We start from the raw sequence: 22,969 nt of genomic DNA, 5'->3' as shown, positions 1-22,969 counted from the left end.
CTACAAGACAGTTTCCTTGCAGGGAAAAAATGATTTTCCAAGAGGAAATCAGAAACACCCAACCTTTTATATTTTATATTATAAATTTTATATTATAAAATTTGGAGTAGACAGTACAAGTGGCTAGAGAATAGAAGCTCAAATAAGAAATAAATGTTCAAAACCATTGACTATATTAGAAAGATAAATGTATACACATATAATCAGAATATATTATATTATTATTATAATATAATTATTATACTATTACTAGAATTGTAAAAATATATGAGAAGGCAAATATTGAATAGTCAATTACAAAAGCAGAACGCACATGCTGATACGGAAAGCTCTAAAATTATACTATATTGTTGTTTGTGTATTTTATCTGTTTGTATTTGTATTTTTTCTTTGTATTTTTTCTTTTCTTTTTTTCACTTTTTGGTTTTTTTTACTTGTGATTTTTAAACTTGGAAAACTATTTTGTATAAGATGCATGGATGGAGGAAAGAAAGGAAGGAAGGCAGAAGGAAGGGAGGGAGAAAGGAGAGAGGGAGAGAGGGAGGGAGAGAGGGAGGGAGGAAGGGAGGGAGGGAGGGAGGAAGGAAGGAAGGAAGAAAGAAAGGAAGGCAGAAGGAAGGAAGGAAGGAAGAAAGGAAGGAAGAAGGAAGGAAGGAAGAAGGAAGGAAGGCAGAAGGAAGGAAGGCAGAAGGAAGGAAGGAGGAAGGGAGAAGGAAGGAAGGGAGAAGGAAGGAAGGAGAAAGGAAGGAAGGCAGAAGGAAGGAAGAAGGAAGAATGGAAGGAAGGAAGAGGGAAGGAAGGAAGGCAGAAGGAAGGAAGGAAGGAATTCTAGTAATTTAGCCCCACTAACAAGTGGGCAAGGCATGTCTATTAAAGGCTAACATTTATGAAATCCAAATGGGGTTTTACAGATAACATTTCTGTATTTCATGTATTCTGTGCATTTTATACAAGCACGGAATGGCATGGCAACTCACACGCAAGGATTGTAGGTGTCTTCTGCAGACACAAAATGGCAGGTGCGAAATTTGCACACGCACAGAAGCATAAAGCATTCAGATTTCGTCCACGCATCTGTAATCTGCTAAACCAAGGTCCATTAAACCGACGATTTATTGCGCATTCTAAGCATCGGGGTAATTACTGTTCAACTCAAGTTATTGAGATGCATTATGAGCGGCCTGAAACATCGTCGTGTTCCAAGTGGGGAACACACTAGTGTATCATCATTAAAAAAAAAATGCTGCTTGTGCCATGGGAGCCAAGGCCACGAAGAATTCCAAGTAGAAAGCTACGTATGGCCCATGGTGGAACCTGACTATTGCATCTCTGCATCGATTTATTGCAGGTGGCGCTTTCGCAGTTGAGAATCCCATGGCCTGGCGCTGAGTTTGTCTGTTGTGGCCCGCCAGCAGAGCTGGCAGCAGAATCAGACAGTGAGGAGGTTGGGGAGGAATATAGGTCGGTCCTGGGGACTGGGAAAAGCTCAGATGAGGCTCTGCGTTGGAGGCAGAGAGGGAGATAGACAGCAGCGATGCAGAGGAATAGCTGGAGCCTGTTCCCAGTGTGCGCATGCGCAGAGCTGCCAGAAGACAAGAACAACTCAGAAAGCAGGGTCGACTCAGGAGTAAAGCCACACCTTGGAGATGATTGGCCCCTCCCATAGGAAACAAAAGAGGAGCGAACAGGGAGGGGGCTTTTGCAGGAAACAATTCTATAAATAAATAACTTCATTGTCATTGTATGTGTATACACAGTATACCCATACAATAAAATTCACTTAACACCCAAAGGCCAGGTCCAGTACACATAACAATCCCCAAACACCCCACCCACCCACCACAATTCCCCACCCCCTCCCCAAACAACCTCCCCACCCACAGTTCAATCCTGACTAGCTAAAGATTGACTCAGCCTTCCGTCCTTCCGAGGTGGGTAAAATGAGGACCCAGATTGTTGGGGGTGATAGGCTGACTCTGTAAACCGCTTAGAGAGGGCTATAAAAGTCCTGTGAAGCGTTATATAAGTCTAAGTGCTATTGCTTAGTGTTATTACTAACTTATCAACCACAGTGATTGGCTGTGGCAAGAAAGGTCGTACGATGGGGCCAAACTCACTTAACAAACGACTCACTTAGCAGCAGAAACCTTTGGGCTCAACTGCGGTCGTAAGTCGAGGACTACCGGCATATTAGTCTAAAGTGCTATTGCTACACTCATGGTCCTGCCTTTGGATTTGGGTTATTTATTTATTTTTCCCTTGATCTCCTTTGGTGTTTTCCTGCAGCTTTCAGCTCAGTTTAAATTTTATGCTGGTGGCTGAGTCGGTGACTTTGAAGATGTAGCCAGAGACGGCCTAACACTCAGCGAGCAGATCAAGCAGGCGAAAGTTGGAAGGCGCCAAAGAGGAGACTTGGCCGAAGTTGACCTGATGGTTGGTGGCGAAGTCAACCCTGGATTAGAACTGATCAAAAGGATCCGATTGAAAATGAACTGCGCGCACACGCATTTATCCTCTCGCTCGTTTCATTTCCAAATATCAAAAGGGACAACGGCTGCCAAGTTGCCGCCGCTTTGGTTTCAGATGTCAAAACAACTTAAATTTCTTCGGTTGGCGTAGGAATCCACCAAGAGGGAGAACGTTCTAATCCGAGAGGCGGAAAGCATCGCTGTCAGGCCGGTTTTTTCAGGCCCGTTTTGGAAAAAAAAAAGGATGGCCGTATACATACAGACTGCTTGAAGCCTCCCCGTCCTCTCTCTTTGAAATGACTTTTATTCATAGATATTTATGGAGAATGAAGATCCGTCCAAAGAAAAGAGATGTGCGTGGATTGCAAAACCACGTAAAATTTGTATTGTAACTGCAATGAAAAGAAGGCTGGGCGAGAAGGAACGGATGGAAACTATTCAAAGAGAGAAACAACCTAGAACAGTGATGTCTAACCTTTTTGCCGTCACGTGCCAAAAGCGGGGGGAGTGCGAGGGGGTCGTGCGCCCGCGTGCCACACCCATAATTCAATGTACCCCCCCCACGCATGAGCCCCTGTGCTCCCCCCGCTTTTGGCACGTGATAGCATGGTGGGGCTGGTTGGCCTGTTTTTCACCCTCCCCAGGCTCCAGAGGATTTCTTGGAGCATGGGGAGGGTGAAAACGGCCTTCCCCACCCCACCCCCAGAGGCCCTCCAGAGGCTGGAAATAGCCTGTTTGCTGAAAATCAGCTGGACGGTGTGCACATGTGTGCTGCAGCTGAGCTAGGGCAACGCCGTGTGCCCAACAATATGGCTCCACGTGCCACCTGTGGCACGCGTGCCATAGGTTCGCCATCACGGATCTAGAACTAAGGAGGAACTTCCTAACAGTGAGGACAGTTCACCAGTGGAATGGCTTGCCTCCAGAAGTTGTGGGAGCTTCTGGAGGTTCTGAAGGCTCTGGCTGAATCCCCGCCTCTGGCACCACATCTTCTCCAGCCTCCTCACTGTCCGACTCGAGTGCCAACTGCACAGGCTGCTGGCGCAGCACCACACCAGCCTCCTCGGTGTCCGAATCAGCCACCAGCCTCACAGGCCGCTGACGGGCCACAACAGTTTCCCAATTTCTTCTGCGTTGCATTTATTTCAAGCCAAACCGTCTGCCTGGGCGGCACGTGACTTAATTTACACACGAGCAGAAGCAGAAGTTTACTTTCCGCAAGCAAAGTAGCGGAATTCTGGATCTTTCAGATGTTTATTTTAGAATAACACAATAACAAGTGTCTATGGAGAATTCTCAGCCATTCAGGCCATGGTTGTCCCAAAAGGCCTTTTTTTTTTTCAAGAGGTAATTGGACTTTCTGGTCTTTCTTTTGAGACATTTTGCTTCTCATCCAAGAAGCTTCTTCCGCTCTGAGTGGATGTCTTTCCATTTCCCCACCATCCAGTCAGAGCTGAAGAAGCTTCTTGGATGAGAAGTAAAACCTCTTCGAAGAAAAACCAGAAAGTCCAGTTGCCTCCTGAGAAAAAGAGCACCTTTGGGTCATGGAAAACAGAGTTATTCACTCTCCTTTGCGCCTTGATCTTAGTTCTTTGGACAATTGCTTCTGGGCTTTCTGCCAACCATAGTAAGATTACAATTATTTATTCTTTGGATTCTTGTAGGTTGTTAAGAAAGTTAATTAACAGCCTTTGTTTGAAAAAAAAAACTGATTTAATTTAGTAAACTAAGGTTTGTACAGACTTTGTGTGTGCTGCGTTCTTTGGGGTCCGTAGCTGGGGCAGAACAGAAACTGAAAAGAAGTCACCTACATCCAGCCCAAGATTCCAAGTCACCAACAACCACCCCTCTTTGGACGCAACTTCCTTTGTATACTGACCGTATGGAACATGATGGGGGTTTGTTCAGCCATGGGTTGCTTCCTGTTGGTGGAGTGCTGCAGATTTGATTTCTCCAGCTGTTTCCCAGAACCACCGTTTCATGGTTTCCTCCTTCACTTGCTCTTCCTGCTGGTTTCCCACAATCCTGCAGAATACAGGAGCGAGCTTACGTACATCTTTTATAACAAAACCACTTCATGCACGAAGAGGCCATGTGTAAACTTAACCTTAAAATGTACAGGACCTTTTCATTACTTATTTATCCGCTCATTCCTTTATTCAAATTTAATAGCCACCCAGGTTCAAAGGACTTTTCTTATAAATTGCAATGACTGCATTATTTATGATTGCCAATAGGCAGTACCACGTAATTATGGGAGTCTCGGGTTCAAACCGATGAAGAGGCCCAGATTCTGATTGGCTGTGAAGCTTTCCAGACCACTGTTTGGGTCAGGAAAACATGCTATAACCATGATTTGTCTAACAAAGATTTAAGGATTAAGGATTAAAGTAGCTATTTCACGCTGAGAGGCTCAAATCAAAGAGCCTTGATGGTACAGTGGTTAATGCACCCTGTTATTAACACAGCTGCTTGCAATTTCTGCTGGTTCGAATCTCTCCAAGGCTCAAGGTTGACTCAGCCTTCCATCCTTTCTAAGGTAGGTGAAATGAGGACCCAGTTTGTGGGGGCAATAAGCTGACTTTGTATAAAAAAAATATACAAAAGAATGAAGGCTATTGCTTAACACATTGTAAGCCGCCCTGAGTCTCCGGAGAAGGGCGGCATATAAATCAAATTAAAAAAAAAAAAAATGACTGACAGCTTGTGGCAAGTTGGGTGGCAAATAAAAGTAATATGTCTATATATATTTACCCATGTAATATGGCTGTAGTATTATCATTTAGTCTTCTTATCTTCCTTGCTCCTCCTTTTATTGCTATTATGATGAAGGTGATGATTACTCCTTTGCTTTGCATGTACGCTGAGAGCTTCTGCACCGGAGACAAATTTCTTGTTTGTCTCATCACACTTGGTCAATTTTTTTTCTTTTTATGATCCTGTAATCCCATTTTTTTTTTTTGGAAAAATTGTTTATTTTTAAACAAACAATTCATCATTAATCAATCAGTGTAACATCTGGGTACAATTTTTTTTTGTGTCATCATATTCAACATTTATCATCATTTTCTTAGTACATATTTATCTTTCCTCTTACATTTAAATTTAATGTATTACAACATATTTTTCCCATATTTCTTATTGTTACATTGCCCGTTGTCTATATTCAGTCTCTATCCATTGATAAAATTGCCCCCATATGTTGTAATACTCCGATTCTTCCTTCCCTCTAATTGCTAATGTTAATCTACTCATTTCTGCACATTCTAATATTTTCTTAATTAGCTCTCCCTTTGTAGGATTTTTTTCTGCTTTCCAATTTTGTGCAAATACTATTCTTGCTGCTGTTATTACATGTATAATCAAATATATATTTTCTTTACTAAATTTCTCCAGTAAGATACCCAACAGGAACAGCTCCGGTTTAAGATCAATATGTTGCTGTGTCATTCTCTCTAGCCATATTCAAATTTTTGCCCAATAATTTCTCGTTTCTGGACTTGTCCACCACATGTGATAGTACGATGATCCTGTAATTCCTTTTTAGTGGGGTGGAATCAGGACGACTGAACAGAGCTGAGCATTTACTGGCCGGATGCCCTTCCTGATGCCTATGTGGAGTTCACAGCAGATATTTTCTCTTTGTGCCGATAGAGAAATATCCATGTTGCTGCCTAGGTTTGAACTCATACTTATGACGGTTGCATTGTCCCGGAATCATGTGATCCCCCTTTTGTGACCTTCTGACAAGTAAAGTCAATGAGGAAGCCAGATTCACTCAACAACCATGTTATTAATTTAAGAACTGCAATGCTTCACTTAACATATGTGACGAGAAACATTGTAAAATGGAGCAAAACTCACTTAACAAAATTCTCACTTAGCAATATAAATTTTGCGCTCAATTCTGGTCGTAGGTTGAGGACTGCCTATATTCAATTCAATCAATCAATCAATCAATAAAAAAACTAAATAAAATAACGACTCGATTTGTGTTATATGAAGAGGAAAATCAAATCATGGTATAGTTCTGCATGATGAGTGACCCCAATCAGCAACAGAACTGAAAAGGGGAGGGGTGTTTGGTGTCTTGAATTTTTGGAGGAAAAGAAGTATATGGCAAATAAATCGTATTTCAAGCTTTTTATTTTATTTACATTTCATGTTTCTAGCTCGCCAATCTCCCCTGAGGAGTTTTCCATGCAATACCTTCAGTCTTTGCCATCTTTCTTTGGAGAAGCATCCGGAGGCAGTTCTGAACATGTCTCTTCCTTGGTTTCTTTCTGGAATTCTCTGGAAGGCTGAGCTGCTCCCTTAGCGCAGTCACTGAGGAGGGGATTCCTTCCATCAGACTCCGTTTTTTCTGTCATCGTGGAAGATTGCCCTCTGTGTTTCAGACTCTGCTTTGTTGTTCTGAAATTCAGCTGGTGGGTTCTGTCGGGTTGCTGGGGATTTTGGCTTCTTTTGTTTGGTTCAGGAGCCGGCAACTGAGACATCCGTTTTTGAAAGTTTCGGAGCTGTTGCAGTAGAGAACATTTCCCAGTGCAATTTTTGCTAGGAGAGAGAGAGAATGTGTTGGTTCATGGAGCTCAGGGGTGTCAAACTTAAGGCCCAGGGGCCACATCTGGCCTGTGGGGTAACTTAGATCTGGCCCACAGGGCTGCCCTGGAAACAGCGAAGGAACAGCCCGCAGTGCTTCTGCCAGCAAAAACAGGCTCCCAATCTCCATTTATTTGCATTATGTAAATGTCTTCTGGGGAGACATTTGTGGAAACAAAAAGGATGGGTGTAGGAGGTGGGGGGGGGTCATACCTTATTTACGGAATCATTTTTATTCTACTTAATCAATGATTCAGAAGAGAGCTGGAAGGGACCTTGGAGGTCTTCTATTTGCCCCCAACAATCTGGGTCCTCGTTTTACCGATTTCGGAAGGATGAAAGGCTGAATCCATCTTGAGCCGGTCAGAATCGAACTGCTGGCAGTGGGCAGAATCAGCTTGCAATGCTGCATTCTAACCACTGCGCCACCACGGCTCCGTAACCTTCCCACTGACCCCAAGTCAGTGTAACTGTCATAAACACGTATTGGTTGCCGAGCATCCAAATTTGGTTCATGTGACCATGAAGATGCTGCAACGGGTTGCAAGTATGAAAACCAGCCATAGGTAACTTTCTAGTGCTGTTGTAACTTCGAATAGTCACTAAACAAATGATTGTAAGTCAAGGACTATCTGTATTTGTTGGGTACAGAATCGACTAGTGAAGTGTTAATACCACTTTATAAGGCCTTGGTAAGGCCACACTTGGAATCCTGCATCCAGTTTTGGTCACCATGATGTAAAAAAGATGTGGAGACTCTAGAAAGAGTGCAGAGAAGAGCAACAAAGATGATTAGGGGACTGGAGGCTAAAACATATGAAGAACGGTTGCAGGAACTGGGTATGTTTAGTTTAATGAAAAGAAGGACTAGGGGAGACATGATGGCAGTCTTTCCAATATCTCAGGGGCTGCCCCAAAGAAGAGGGAGTCAAGCTATTCTCCAAAGCCCCTGAGGGCAGGACAAGAAGCAATGGGTGGAAACTCATCAAGGAGAGAAGCAACTTAGAACTAAGGAGAAATTTCCTGACAGTGAGAACAATGAATTAGTGGAACAACTTGCCTCCAGAAGTTGTGAATGCTCCAACACTGGAAGTTTTTAAGAAGATATTGGATAACCATTTGTCTGTAGGGTTTCCTGCCTAAGCAGGGGGTTGGACTAGAAGACCTCCAAGGTCCCTTTCAAGTTTGTTATTCTATTCTATTCTATTCTATTCTATTCTATTCTATTCTATTCTATTCTATTCTATTCTATTCTATTCTATTCTATTCTATTCTATTCTATTCTATTCTATTCTATTCTATTCCCTTACGATTGCAGAACAGAATTTGTCACTATGATGATAGCCTCATTTATGTCACGAACACAATGACCATCGCTCACCTGTACCGTGATGCCAAAGACAACTCAGCCATCCTCCCTTCTTCGTTTTGGGTTGCCCCTTTTATATCTTCCTCGTCGTCAGAGGAGCTGTCGCTCAAGCTGAAAAAAACAAAAGGGAAATCTCACTGCTCTGTACCACTATTGCTGGCCACCCAGTAGGACAACAGCTACAGACCTGGTAGGAGTAAACCTTGAGAAAGCTATGTTTGGCATTGGAGGGAGCGTCCGCTCTCAAGTACAAAGTAAATAATCCATTTCTGAAAAGCTTTCATCAGAACGGAGCTCGGCAAAAAGCAGCTATTTTCAGAATTCAAAGGAGCTGCTTTTTAAGTCTTATCTCAAAGAATCTACCCTATAGTTCGGATTTTTTTAAAAAAACTGTTTCATATTATCTGACAAGGAGCCTCTGGGAGACGGGTGTAGTAGGCCCACTTGCTTTCACATTGCGCTTTTAAGTTCCCAAAAAGAAAAAGAGGAAATTGTAGCTCATGTTAATCCATTAAAAACAAAACAAAAATCAAAATTCACAGTTGGGATGGCATTTTTATTAGAATCAATGAAACTGACTAGAAAATGTGCAAACTTTCAGATTCTGCAGAACTTTGTATTAGATCGGATATTACAAAAAACAGGGGTTGGGAAGAACGAAAATAATCCTCAAATTAGGCCAGATGTTACAGGCAAATCTTGTGCGGCTCAGACTTAAGTTGGTGTCTGAATACATGTTTCGGGAACAGGCACGATCAATTCAGGTTTTGCCCAACGTTTAGGGACAAAACAAAAGTTGGATTTGATATCCCATTCCTTTCAATCACTGGGTGGTACTATATAATTTGGTCTCGTTCTCTCCACTTGTACCCTTGATCCTGGGAGATTATGCAACCTAGCATGGATGCATCCTTGGAATATGAGACAATCTGGTCTAGTGGGGAAGGCACCAGTCTAGAAACCAGGAGACTGGGAGTTCTAGTTCTGCCTTAGGCATGAAAGCCAGCTGGGTGACTTTGGACCATTCACCAGGAGGCTGGGAGTCCTAGTCCAGTTTTAGGCATGAAAACCAGTCTAGTGAGGCCAATCACCAGGAGACTGGGAGTTGTAGTCCTGCCTTAGGCATGAAAGCCAGCTGAGTGACTTTGGGCCAATCACTCTCTGCTCACAGGATTGTTGTTGTGGGCAAAACAGGAGGAGGATGCAGTGTTTGATATTTTTGCTGCCTTATTTGTAAAAAATATAAAGGTGGATACAAATAAATAAACAAAAGATGCACCTCATACTTTTAAATAATAAGTAGTTGTGGTATCTATAGTCTATAAATCTTCTGTCTTCTAATTCCAGGCTATGTATGTATTTTAATCTTGGCTGCTCACCACCCTGAGTCCTTCAGGAGAAGGGTGGTATATAAATTTAATAAACCTAAACCTATTGTTTAGCTCTAGGATTAATGAAAACCACTCAACATACACCTGGCAGGAGTTTAAACTAGATCATTTCAGGGATTCCCTCCAACTCTTTGAATCAATTATTTAACGCTATGAACACAGCAGTGTCATTCACACTTTTTAATGTTTAATTTTCATATCTTCGATATGGGTTTGTTCCCCGTGGGCCTCTGCTGCATCGGTTCTCCCTTCTAAATCTTAGCGGTTATGTTATATCAAAACGTAACTTCTTATATTTTTCTTTTTAATCAAGTCTTAATTTAAAAGCAAAGGGATCAAATTTAGGGTTTTGTCCTGGCCAGCTTCGTTTTGAGGGAGAGGTCCCCGTCTCCCCCCCCGCCCCCCCGCCCTATGTCACTCGTGGCCAAATGCATCTCCTGCAACTCTGATCTTAGACGAAACAAAAACATCTTCGGGTTCCACAGTTACGTCAAAACGACACACTGCTAATACCTTTGTGTTTCATCAGCCGAAGATTCAGACTTTTGAGATATGGTGTCCCTTAAATCAATATACACCGTTGGGGGCTCTGGAATGCATAAAGCTGCTGGAATCCAACTCAGATCTTTTTTTCTTGGTGCTGGGACAGAAATGTCTCTGAAAGCAGAAAGGACATTCACTTTTTGCAGTATCTATTTTGCAATACTTTCACAATAATGACTTCAATATTTGCGCTGATTTTATTGAGTGCACAAAGCCAAAATAGCCTTTTCCTGTACAATATTGTTCAGAACTGACCCAGTATAAACTAGGTTGAAACCTGGATTGAGCTGCTCGTTTCCAACCCTTTGGAGTGATGCTGCCAAAGTATCACTTAAGCAGGGGTGAAATTCAGCAGGTTCTGACAGGTCCTGGAGAACCGGCAGCAGAAATTTTGAGTAGTTCGGAGAAGCGGCAAATACCACCTCTGGCTGGCCCCAGAGTGGGGAGGGAATGGAGATTTTGCAATATCCTTCCCCCAGGAGTGGGAGGGAATGGGGATTTTGCAGAATCCTTCCCCCAGGAGTGGGGAGGGAATGGGGATTTTGCAATATCCTTCCCCCAGGAATGGGGATTTTGCAGTATCCTTCCCCTGGAGTAGGGTGGGAATGGGGATTTTGCAATATCCTTCCCCCCAGGACTGGGGAGGGAATGGGGATTTTGCAGTATCCTTCCCCTGGAGTGGGGAGGGAATGGGGATTTTGCAGTATTCTTCCCCTGCCATACCCACCAAGCCATGCCCACAGAACCAGTTGTAAAAAAATGTGGATTTCACCACTGCACTTAAGGCAGTGGTTCCCAACCTTTTTTTGGCCATGCCCCAGCTAAGCATCTCTAAAATCCTGATGCCCCCCATCCCCCTTGACATAGAATTCTTACTTTACTCAAAAACTGAACTCTACTCATGTGGAGGAAGCCTAAAAGGCCATTAACTTGGTTTAAACAGTTCCAATTGCCCCCATTAAAAATCAAATTGCCCCCTCCCCCCGTGGGGCATGGGCCCCCAGAGTGGGAACCATTGATTTAAGGTATTGCTCATAACCTGGGGAAAAAATACGCTCACTTCCTTGACTTATGACCACAATTAGTCCTTGACTTAGGATCACAATTGAGCCCAACGTTTCGGTTGCTACGTGAGACATGTGTTAAGTGAGTTTGGCCTCATTTTACAATCTTTCTTGCCAGAGTTGTTAAGTGAAACTGGCTTCCCCATTGCTTGTCGGACAGTCACAAAAGGGGATCAGGTGACCCTGGGACACTGTGATGGCCATAAATATGAGCCAGTTGCCAAGCATCTCAATTTTGATCACATGACCATGGGAATGCTACCATGGTCATAAAGTGTGAAAAACGGTCATTAGTCACTTTTTTTCAGTGCTATAGTAACTTTGAACAGTCCTTAAATGAACTGTTGTAAGTTGAAGACTACCTTTATTATATAATACTTTTTCACTAACAAGAAACTTTGGGCAGATGCAGTGGTGGGATTTAGCCGGTTCTGTCCGGTTCGGGCGAATCTGTAGTGGCGACTGCAGGAGCGAAGAGCGTGCACGGAAGGTGGTGTGCATGCACGGAGGAGCTCACATTTGCGAACCGGTAGGGAACGTAAGTGAATCCCACCTCTGGGCAGATGTAATGATGCTTTCAGTTGAGCTTGTTAGACATAAACGTTGGCAAGATTTATTAGCCCGATATGCCTTGCCCAAATAAGATCTGAGCCAAAAAAGTAAATTAATCTCTCTTTTATTTATGCATAAGCAAGGAGAAGGCATCTCACTCAAACAGAGAGCAACTTAGAAAGAATCACTTGATATACAGCTCAAACATATTCTGTTTGGAATGAGCCCTTTCATTGGTTAGCCTCCTTTGACTCCTCTGTGGTGTAGCTCTTGTATCATGCAACATTTCGTAGCATCCCATAATATTCTCAGTATGCTCTTGTTAAGACTCATCCTCGTGTTTAGGAGGCATGCTTTCCATATTACATTGAGGTTCTAAAGTTCAAAACTATGTACAGTCCTTGTCTTTGGCAGGTTTGAACCAGTTCTTATCAGACTCGGCATTCCTCATGGAGACCTCACTTTGTTAATTCAAAGGAGAAACATTAAACCAGGGGTGTCAAACTCAATTTCATTGAGGACCGCATCAGGGTTGTGTTTGACCTTGGGGGGCTGGTGGGAGCATAGATAACTCAATGTCACTTGTGTCGAGGGCACCTGGGGTGGCTCGAGTGCTCTGCCAGCAAAAATGGACTCCCGAGCTCCATTTTTGGCTGTGATGTCCTCCTGCAATCCTCTGCTGCGGCCCGCCCGAGTTCTGTTTTCCAGTGGTGGGATTCAATTTTTTTTTACTACCGGTTCTGTAGGTGTGGCTTGGTGGGCGTGGCTTGGTGGTGTGGGCGTGGCTTGGTGGTGTGGCAGGGGAAGGATAGTGCAAAATCTCCATTCCTACCCCACTCCAGGGGAAAGATATTGCAAAATCTCTATTCCCATCCCACTCCAGGGGAAGGAAACTGCAAAATCTCCATTCCCACCCAATCGATGGGAAGGATACTGTAAAATCCCCATTCCCTCCCCACCCCACTAACCTGCTTTTCAGCTCTGTGTGCAAGGCAACAAAAGAAGACCCAGCCGATCAGCTGGGACTCAATCAGCTGGGACTTGGGAGGCAGATGGGGGCAGAGCCAGTCAGAGGTGTTATTTACCGGTTCTCCGAACTACTCAAAATTTCCGCTACCGGTTCTCCAGAACCGTCTGAATACAACCTCTGCTGTTTTCGCTGATAAAGGCACTGTGGGCAGTCCTTTGCGGTTTCCAGGGAGGCCCCAAAGGCCAGATGCTAAGCACCCCACAGAACCCCTAATGCAGGAGTTAGACAATGATAGTCCTAGTTGCTGAAAACATTCCTCAGAGAGGCTCCCCTCTCCTGCTCCATCAAGGCAACAGAAGTGACCTACCTCGCATCTCCCTGGCATTTGTCAAGGGAGGGAGATTTGGGGGGGCGCTTCTGCCAGGGGGAGAAAAATGCCTTCGACTGCTTACGAGACAATTCTTCCAGTTTTGCCATCAGCTTTGATTGGGTCACAGCCTTGAAATGTTCTGGAGGTGGGAAAGAAGAACTACTTAATCTTCCTGGGAAAAGAAATGCCAATATCTTTAGTCTAGCCCATTAGGAAAGCAGTATGGATTATTCGTTTACAGAGCGTTTACAGAGCGTTTACAGAGCATTTTTATATCCTTATTTACAGGAAGGTTTTAATGACAATCCTCTCTCATTTAAATGAAAAAAGAAAGTCATTTTGGAAGAGAGTCATGCTTCCTATAAGAGAACTGGGGAGAAAAATTATGCAAGTGTTAATAGCTTTCAGATAACTATTGTTTTGCTGTAGAGTCATAAGTAAAATTAAATTGCAGAAGCCAGGTTTCCAAAATCTTTAAACATTTGCAAAATACATAATGCCGGGAATTGCCTCCGCTAAACAGTTGTATTTAATCCCTCTCCAGTAAAGTCAGGTTAGCTAAGGTTATGGGAGCTGAAGTTGAATTTCATCTTCAGATTGGGGGAAGATCAAATAATCAATAAAAATCGGGATACATTGCATTAGGAAGAACTATTCAAGCATTACCGGAACATCTGAACGTTGTGCGTCTATGGATAGTCAGCTGCATTTCCACCACCTGTTGCAGGTTGAGTTGAGTTCTAATGTTTTGTGAACTCACCATGGCTCAAAGAAGGAGATTCGACTTCCCCTGGCCAGCTTGTGGCCTTGCTTTGCTTCTCTAGCTTCTGGAGAACTTTGTCCAGATCCCATTTCTCAATATCCTGGAAGAAGAATTGTTTGTGAAGGAATAAAAACTACGGTTGCCAGCAGAGGAGGTAGTTCAGCCAGTTCATACCTGTTCAGGCAAACTGGTAGCAAAAATCACGGGTGCCCCCCCTCCGCCCACTGTTGTGACCGAGGCCCAAGTAGTGATTACCAAACACAATTCAGTCCTCAACAAACTTATTTTATTAAAACAGTTGAGAATTAATTCATTCTCAGCTTAGTCCAAAATAAAATTCTTCATAACCAGTCCTTATCACCAGCCTTTGATGTGTTTGGCAACCTGTCAAAGGCTTTTCTCGGCAAAACCTCCCACAAAGTTCAAGAGATGCTGACAAGAAGCACTGGAATCAACGTTGCTTTTCTACAAAGAATCCAACGGCTTGTTGCTGCTCTTTTAAGCCTTATGAGAGTGGCCAATCATCTTCTAGCCTTACTCCCGAGTTGTCCCTTTAGTTTTAACTGTTCTTGCTTTCTGGCAGCTCTTTGCATACGTGCACTAGGAACAGGCTCCTCCTATTCCTCTGCCTCTCTGTTGTCTGCCTCTGAAGGCTGCGGAGTCTGCCCATCGCTCCCAGATGGCCCTGGCCCCATCTCTGCCTCCGATGCAGAGCCCTCGTCCGGGCCTTTCCCAGACTCCAGGACTTGCCCATGGTCCTCCCCAGCCTCCTCACTATCCGACTCCACTGCCAGCTCCGCGGGCTGCTGGCGGACCACAACACTGAGGCTCTATGCCACCCTATTTAAGCATGTTTTTGAGGCCTGGCGCATGCGTGGAAGGCGTGTGTGCGAGCAAAGCACACATGCTCACATTTGTGAAGTGGTAGAGAAAGTAAGTGTCCTGGTTGCCAACACCTTGGATTCAATCGCCAAAAAGTTTCTTCGGAGTACAAATTTGTAATGTTTTGTGACTTTAAACCAAATGGGCCTTTTCCCAGGAAAATGCCCCTATGTTTTCCAAGCTACCTTTTGGAAGTCGAATGCAAAGCACTGCAGAGCCATGATCAGGATCACTTAAAACGTAACTTTACAAAATTGTACTGTACATTTGTGGCAAAGAGCTTCTCTGATGCAAGGAAGTATACCGTTTCTACATGAGACATATAATCAATGATAAAAAAAAAAGATTTAACTGTGCGATCGGTAAGTCATGTCTATCTGTAAACCATTATAACTCTTTTTCGTTTTTATTAAGCTTTATAACAGCTTCCCTTTGGGCCACTGCAAGTTGTCCTTGTATCTTAATCCATGCCATTTTATTTTCAGTAAGGGCGACATTAAAAATATAGCTGTTTTTGCCATCTATATGACACTTTTTATACCATGAACATGTTCAAAAATCGCCCACTTTGATTGCAGTATAAAATGCGTATGGATCCATCCAAGCTATCAGGCTATTCAACAAGGCTCCATCTGTATTTTCAAACATTTGCTCCCAAACTATATATTGAAAAAGACAATATAAGTGCCAAGTTTCAAAACACGAACAGTTAGAAATGTGTGTTGCTGTTTCTTTCATATCAGAGCCCCGAGCTTTGTATTATAAACTGACAGCTTCAGGACCACAATAGCAATTGTGCATCATTCTGAAGACATAAACTGCCAATTACCGCTGAATAGCATCACAGTTGCAACAAATATGTAAATTTAAGCCTTTCATTCTGATTCAGACACTGTTGGTGATCAAAGCTAATGTTGTTTCCATTGTAAACTCCCATCTATTTGTTGCCTCTTAAAAGCAGAAACAAAAAAAAGGGCCATTACATGGTTCTTGGCTGCTGAACCTCCAAAAAATGGAAGACCAGCCTACCCCCCACATCAGATGCTCCAGCTTAATTTGTCACATCAGGCTGGAGCTAACTGTGACTTGGCAAGAGCCCCAGAGATTCACTGACTGCGGAGTGGGGAAGAGGTGAAGATGGCAAATCCATAGAAATGACATTGAAAGCATTTTTTTCGAAAGAAGCATGACAAATTATGCCTAGATCCACTTCGGCTACAGGGTGATGTGCACTGCAACCCTTCAATAAATTTATTATGTCCAAGAAATGTTCAGGAAATGGGATAGGCTCATGAGCTCTGAAACAGGATTGTTCACAGTTCAGAAGTAGAACATAGCTTTGCTAGAGTTAGGTCAAAGGAAAGTTCCAGCTTTGGGGCATGTTTGGAGCTTTTGAGATCTTGGCTTGGTCACTCACATTTCTCCTCATGCATAAAGAAATATATTACATTGCTCTGCTAGTACATACTGTATTTTTCGGAGTATAAGACACTCCGGACTATAAGACGCACCTATCTTTTTTGGGGAGGAAAACAAGAAAAAAAAATCTGCCTCTGCCTTCCAGCAATTTGCCTCCTTGCAGCAAACAGCAAACAGCCTGTTTCATTTTCATTTTCAGCACAGCCGGATTAGCACAAGAAAAAAAATCTGCCTCTGCCTCCCAGCAATTTGCCTCCTTGCAGCAAACAGCCCAGTTATTTACGAGACCACCTTCTGCCTCCGATAACCTCCCACCGGCCAACACGCTCCCACAGAGAGGGTCTCCTCAGGGTGCCGTCTGTCAGGCAATGTCGGCTGGCGACCCCCCGGGGAAGAGCCTTCTCTGTGGGGGCACCCGCCCTCTGGAATGAGCTGCCCCCAGGGATACGACTAATCCCGGACCTCCGGACCTTCCGCCGGGCCCTGAAGACTTTTTTATTTCAGCAAGCCGGGCTGGGTTAAAAGAAAAATTTTTAATTGGTGAATTTTATGGGTAACGGGGTTTTAAATTGGAGAAGCCTAAGATAATTTAATTTTGTTTTAATGTATTTTAATATTTGTATTGTGTGTTTTTAATTTTGGCTGTTCACCGCCCCGAGTCCTTCGGGAGAGGGGGCGGTATAAAAATTTAATAAATAAATAAATAAAATAAAATAAATTTCAGCTTCAGCACAACCTGATTAGCACAAGCAGCTGATTGTCAGTTGGATTCACCTCCCAAAGATCAGCTGTTTCAGGATGCAGGGATTGCCATAGCCTATTGCTGCCTCCGCGCGACCCATTTTCCGGGTGGGCGGGGATACATTCGGTGTATGAGACGCATCCAAATTTTCACCCTCTTTTAGGGGAGGAAAAAGTGTGTCTTATACTCCAAAAAATACGGTAGGTACATTCATGCCTTGTAATAAATAGGCACCTCGGAATAGGCATTGTGCCATCACCATCTCGACTTCAACTGCCAAAGACTTATAAAACTAAACCAGGGATGACCAACTGTGACCCCTTTATGACTTGTGGACTTCAACTTTGACTGAGCATGGCTGGTTCAGGAATTCGGGGAGTTGAAGTTCAGAGATTGTAAAGGAGCCATAGTTGCCCACCCCTAGACTAGACCATCTAGCTTGGTCCTATTGTTCCCTAGTTAGCGAACCGTGGTGGCACAGTGGTTAGAATGCAATATTGCAGGCTAACTCGGCCGACTGCCAGGAGTTCGATCCTGATCGGCTCAAGGTTGACTCAGCCTTCCATCCTTCCGAGGTGGGTAAAATGAGGACCTAGATGGTTGGGGGCAAATCGGGTAAACTATTTAGAGAGGCTGTAAAGCACTATGAAGCGGTATATAAGTCTAAGTGCTCTTACTAGTGGCATTCCTTAGTATTTCCACAAAGAACGTTTCTAGTCCTCCCTAGAGATGCTGAGAAATTAACTAACATGTTAGCACATAACCGCAGAAATAGTGTGACAATAGTAACATTGAGGACCAGTCCTAAGTCACTTTTTTCAGCACCATAATACCAAACTGTTGTTAAACGAATGGTCATAAGTCAAGGACCACCTATACAGAGGCAGAAAAGATCCTATTCCGATCCCTACCTTGAAGCGAAATAGTGTCAGTTCCTGGGGATGTTCAGCTGAGACAATTGCCTCTTCTTTTTTGACCTCTGCTGGTCTTTCTTCGTTGTTTTTATTTTGGGGTTCTGGATAGCCTGAGTCAGGAAGAGGTCTCAATGGTGCTTTGGAAAGGATCTTGGTTTCTATGAGCTGCCTCCGTTCTTCCTGACTACCATCCCACACTTTTCCAGTGATGACACTTGAAATACCCTCAGCCAACTGTTGCTCGTTGATAGAGAATTCCAAAGAACTGATGGCATCTTGCCTTGGCTCTTCTTCATTTTGGGATCGGAGGTCAAGCAAGAGATCCCCCCTAGATTCAGACGGACGGACCCGCTCATTCTGAAAAGCTGAACTTCTCAGACCTTCGCTCCAGATCTCCTGGGGATGTCTCATGAAGGAAAAGCTTTCCTGAAAGTTCAGAAGAAACACCAGTTACCTTTGCCATAAACAGTACAACTACTCGATTTATGAGATTAAAAAGAGCCGAGGTGGCACAGTGGTTAGAGTGCAGTACTGCAGGCTATTTCAGCTGACTGCTAGCTGCAGTTCAGTAGATCGAATCTCATCAGGCTCAAGGTTGACTCAGCCTTCCATCCTTAAAATGAGGATCCAGATTGTTGGGGGCCGATAGGCTGATCATGTAAACCGCTTAAAGAGGGCTGTGAAGCACTGTGAAGCGGTAGATGAGTCTAAGTGCTATTATTATTAAACAAGACCAGAATCTCCTTGGCTAAAGCAACCCGATTGCGCAACCTTGGTTGTTAAGTGAATCCTTGAAGTGTTAAGTGAATTGTGCACTTGTTAAGCCAATCCGGCTTCCCCCAATGACTTTGCTTGCCTGAAAGCCAACTGGGAAGGTCACGAACGGAATGTGTCAACCTGCAAAACGATTTCAACTGAAGCCGTGCTTACTTCTGCTTCGTTTTTTGGGTTGCCATTCTGGGGGGGGGGGGAATTTAGGAATGTGGTGCCTCAGCTGGATAGTCGTAACATCTACCCACTGGCGTGTGAACCAAGGTAATGTCAATGGACACTTGTTGAAGCGGGGGGGGGGGGGGGGGCGGGGGAGCCTACAGCTGGACTGATTGGCCAATGTGACCTGAGAGACCTGGGGTGGGGTGGGGAAATCCTATTCTTTTAACTTTCCCTATGTACGGGAATAATTTAGAGCTAGCTTCACCTTTCTAAGTGCCAATATGATGTACTCAATAAAGGGTTTCTTGAACCTGAATGAAGTGTCAGAGCCCTGACTTCCCGGAGTTCATTACTCGGAACGATGACATGGTGATCATGTGACTCTGAGAGGCTGCAACCGTCATACATACATGCCAGTCGCCAAGCGCCTGAATTTTGATCCTGTGACCGTGGCAATGTTGCGATGGTCATACAGTAAATGTGAGGGCTGGTGGTAAATCGCTTTTGTTTGATACTGTTTAATTTCAAATGGTTGTAAATTGATGACTACCTGTAACATGCCTTTGAAAAACGTAACAGGTTGAGGCAAAAACTTTGTGCCTGATCGTTGTATGTGTGTGTGTGTGTGTGTGTGTGTGTGTTTGTGTGTGTGTGTGTGTGTGTGTGTGTGTGTCCCAGTTGCAGTGTATGGGTGTGAAAGTTGGACCACAAGGAAGGCCGAGCACCAAAGAATTGAGGCCTTTGAACTCTGGTGCTGGAGAAGACTCCTGCGAGTCCCTTGGACTGTAAGGCGATCCAACCAGTCAGTCCTAGAGGAGATCAACCCTGACTGCTCTTTAGAAGACCAGATCCTGAAGAGGAAACTCAAATACTTTGGCCACCTAATGAGAGGGAAGGACTCCCTGGAGAAGAGCCTAATGCTGGGAACGATGGAGGGCAAAAGAAGAAGGGGACGGCAGAGAACGAGGTGGCTGGATGGAGTCACGGAAGCAGTAGGCGTGAGCTTAAATGGTCTCTGGGGGATGGTAGAGGACAGGAAGGCCTGGAGGAACGTTGTCCATGGGGTCTTGATGGGTCGGACATGACTTCACTATGCCACATGCAGTGACAATGCTTGTACAACAACTTAATTGGGTAAGTTAAAGATCTATCAGCTGCATTTGCACAGTATGTAATGCTTGGGTGCTGTTACCCTTGGTTACTTTTGTCGTTGTGATTAGCGCATTGTGCAAAACCAGCCCATTTGTTAGTTTGTGCCTCAGTGTTCTGTGCTTATCTAGAAAATGATCAAACATAGTAAGTAGAGCAAGTGTTGAAACTGCAGCCAAGGAATTTTGTACAAAACTTCAGTCAGGGGAGTTCAAACTCAAAAAAGCTCTCTTATTTAAGGCTTTAGCAACTTCCTGGTTTGCCCCAAACTAAGCCATATTCATTCTAGGTTTAAATACAACCAGACAGAATAAATAGATAATTAGAATCAGTGACCTGCAAGTATGATTCTTCCTGTGGAAGATCTTCTAATTCTTCCGTCAGGTCAGGAATCAAGTTGGATTGATCTCGTTGGAAGAGAAAAAGCTCTCCATCTTCATCACTATCATCCTGTCATGTAAGAAGTAGAAACTGGATGAAATTTGTTAAAAGGCAACAATAGAAAATGACACTGACAGCTGCCTATTGTTTCATTTGGGGACATCATAAATCTCAGCATAAAATTGCAGACGTCAACTCATTTACTTGGAAGAGGTAGTAGAACAAACATAAAATCATAGAGTTGGAAGGGACCTTGGAGGTCTTCTAGTTCAACCGCCTACTCAGCAGGAGATCATATAGTGGGATGTCCAACCTTGGCAACTTTTAAGAGCTGTGGATTTCAACTCCCAGAATTCCCCAGCCAGCCATGGGAAATTGTGGGCTTTGAAGTCCACAAGTCTTAAAAGTTGCCAAGGTAGGACACCATTGTCCTATATCATTCCAGACAAATGGCTGTCTAGTCTCTTCTTGAAAACGTCCGGTGATGGAGCACCCACAATTTCCGGAGTTAAACCACAATCTCAGCATCTATAGCATTCCACTAGAAAGGACCTTTACAAATAAAATAGGACTGTACAAATCACAGTAGAGAATACAGTGCTGTTTAGCCACATTATTATTTTTTTTTAAAAAAATATTTTTATGGATGTATGCCCCTGGGACAAAACATTAAACTTTTGCAATACAGGGCCTCAATCTGAGTTTCTATGAGTATGATAGCCTGCCTTGCAGAGAAAGGCAGCTACTTCATCTATGAACGAATGAAAAAATAAATGAATGAACTGGAAGGGACCTTGGAGGTCTTCTAGTCCAGCCCCCTGCTCAAGCAGGAGAACCTATACTATTTCAGATAAGAGACTGTCTAGTGTCTTCTTAAAAATATCTAATTCCCCCTCACTTTTGTCTTGGAATGGGGAACACAATCTTGAAAAATGCTTTGCTAATCATTCTGCAAAACTTCACCTCTTGGATGAATAAATTCCTCCAACCTGATCAGAGTCACTTAAGTGAGATGGGAAGTGGAGAAATTTGATAAGTGCATGAATACAAACAAGCGAAACCAAACAGAAGTGGGATTACCAGGGATACATCAGAGTCCATCGAAGGAATCTGATCTCTTACTGCAGACAGGAGGGATCCCCACCGGAAAGGAGTGCCATGAAAATCAGGGGGACCCCCCGTTTCCTGGTTTCCGTCCCCTGATGCCATCTGAAAAGGAACCAGTGAGAAAGGATTCAGTGCATGGCACGAAAGGCACAAAGGAAAAATTGAAAAAAAAAATCAACATCCATCCAAATGGAGAATTTGCTATGTTTGATACAGGGGATTCTATAGGGTTCTTTGGCCAGTCTTGACCCTTGACCCTCAAGGACCACAAGAGGACCATACAGGCAATTTGTTTCAGCTGCATCAATTAAATATTTCTTTCAGTTCCATCAATTAAATATTTCTTTCAGTCACGTGAATTAAATATTTCTTTCCATTACATCATTTAAATATTTCTTTATGTGAATTAAATATTTCTTTCAGTCACGTGAATTGTTATGTGAATTAAATATTTCTTTCAGTCACGTGAATTAAATATTTCTTTCAGTTACATCAATTAAATATTTATTATGTGAATTAAATATTTCTTTCAGTCACGTGAATTAAATATTTCTTTCAGTTACATCAATTAAATATTTATTATGTGAATTAAATATTTCTTTCAGTCACGTGAATTAAATATTTCTTTCAGTCACGTGAATTAAATATTTTTCAGTCACGTGAATTAAATATTTCTTTCCATTACATCATTTAAATATTTCTTTGTTATGTGAATTAAATATTTCTTTCAATTCCATCAATTAAATATTTCTTTCAGTCACCTGAATTAAATATTTATTTCAGTTATGTGAATTAAATATTTCTTTCAGTCACGTGAATTATGAATTTCTTTCAATTACATCATTTAAATATTTCCTTCAGTTACATCACTTAAAAGGGGGAAGAAAACAGTTGGAACCAATGAAGCAGGAATGAGATACAGGGAGGAAGAGAGACTGGTCACTGTGGCAACTGTCTATCAATTAGCCCCGCCTCCTAGCAACGGGGCCAGCTTTCGGTGCGTCCATAGCAACCAGAGGCGGCAGTCTCTGTCCGGTTGAATACCGCTTCGGTGTTAGGCCACCGGCATAGCCCAGCCGCTCTCACGACCCCTTCCTCGCCACAGGGGAGGAACCGCACAACGTCCGCGAACCGCAACCGCCGCTAACTCCGAACCGCATTTCAAACGGCGTGCGTTTCCCGGTTTTGGCTCCACCCACCGGGAGGTCCTGGCAGGACAGCAACATCCATTTAGCGTGGCCTCCCTTTCCTGCTTGGAAATAACAAGCCAATAAAAAATTAAGTGCTTGATAGGGATCGAGTCCAGGCGAGAAAGGACAACCCTTTGTTCTTTCTTTCTTCTCCTCCTCGTTT

General features: G+C 43.4%; 1 protein-coding gene across 1 annotated transcript in view; it reads right to left on the bottom strand.

The window, feature by feature from the left end:
- Positions 1–21,718, bottom strand: part of DNAAF8 (dynein axonemal assembly factor 8) — a 112,279-nt gene extending 90,561 nt beyond the window's left edge. The window contains 10 exon segments of the mRNA XM_070955327.1: positions 4,348–4,428; positions 4,430–4,493; positions 6,678–7,022; positions 8,449–8,547; positions 10,341–10,484; positions 13,324–13,465; positions 14,087–14,189; positions 18,044–18,472; positions 20,465–20,578; positions 21,590–21,718. Of these exon segments, the coding sequence (XP_070811428.1) occupies positions 4,348–4,428; positions 4,430–4,493; positions 6,678–7,022; positions 8,449–8,547; positions 10,341–10,484; positions 13,324–13,465; positions 14,087–14,189; positions 18,044–18,472; positions 20,465–20,578; positions 21,590–21,718 (1,650 nt within the window).
- Between the last annotated feature and the right edge of the window lie 1,251 nt (positions 21,719–22,969).

This window comes from Pituophis catenifer, unplaced genomic scaffold, assembly GCF_029215685.1.
Source record: "Pituophis catenifer annectens isolate HBS135680 unplaced genomic scaffold, rPitCat1.0.hap2 SCAF_16, whole genome shotgun sequence".
NCBI classification, from domain to species: Eukaryota; Metazoa; Chordata; class Lepidosauria; order Squamata; family Colubridae; genus Pituophis; species Pituophis catenifer.
The sequence above is the reverse complement of the archived record's forward strand: the minus strand, read 5'-3'. Positions and strand labels throughout refer to the sequence as shown.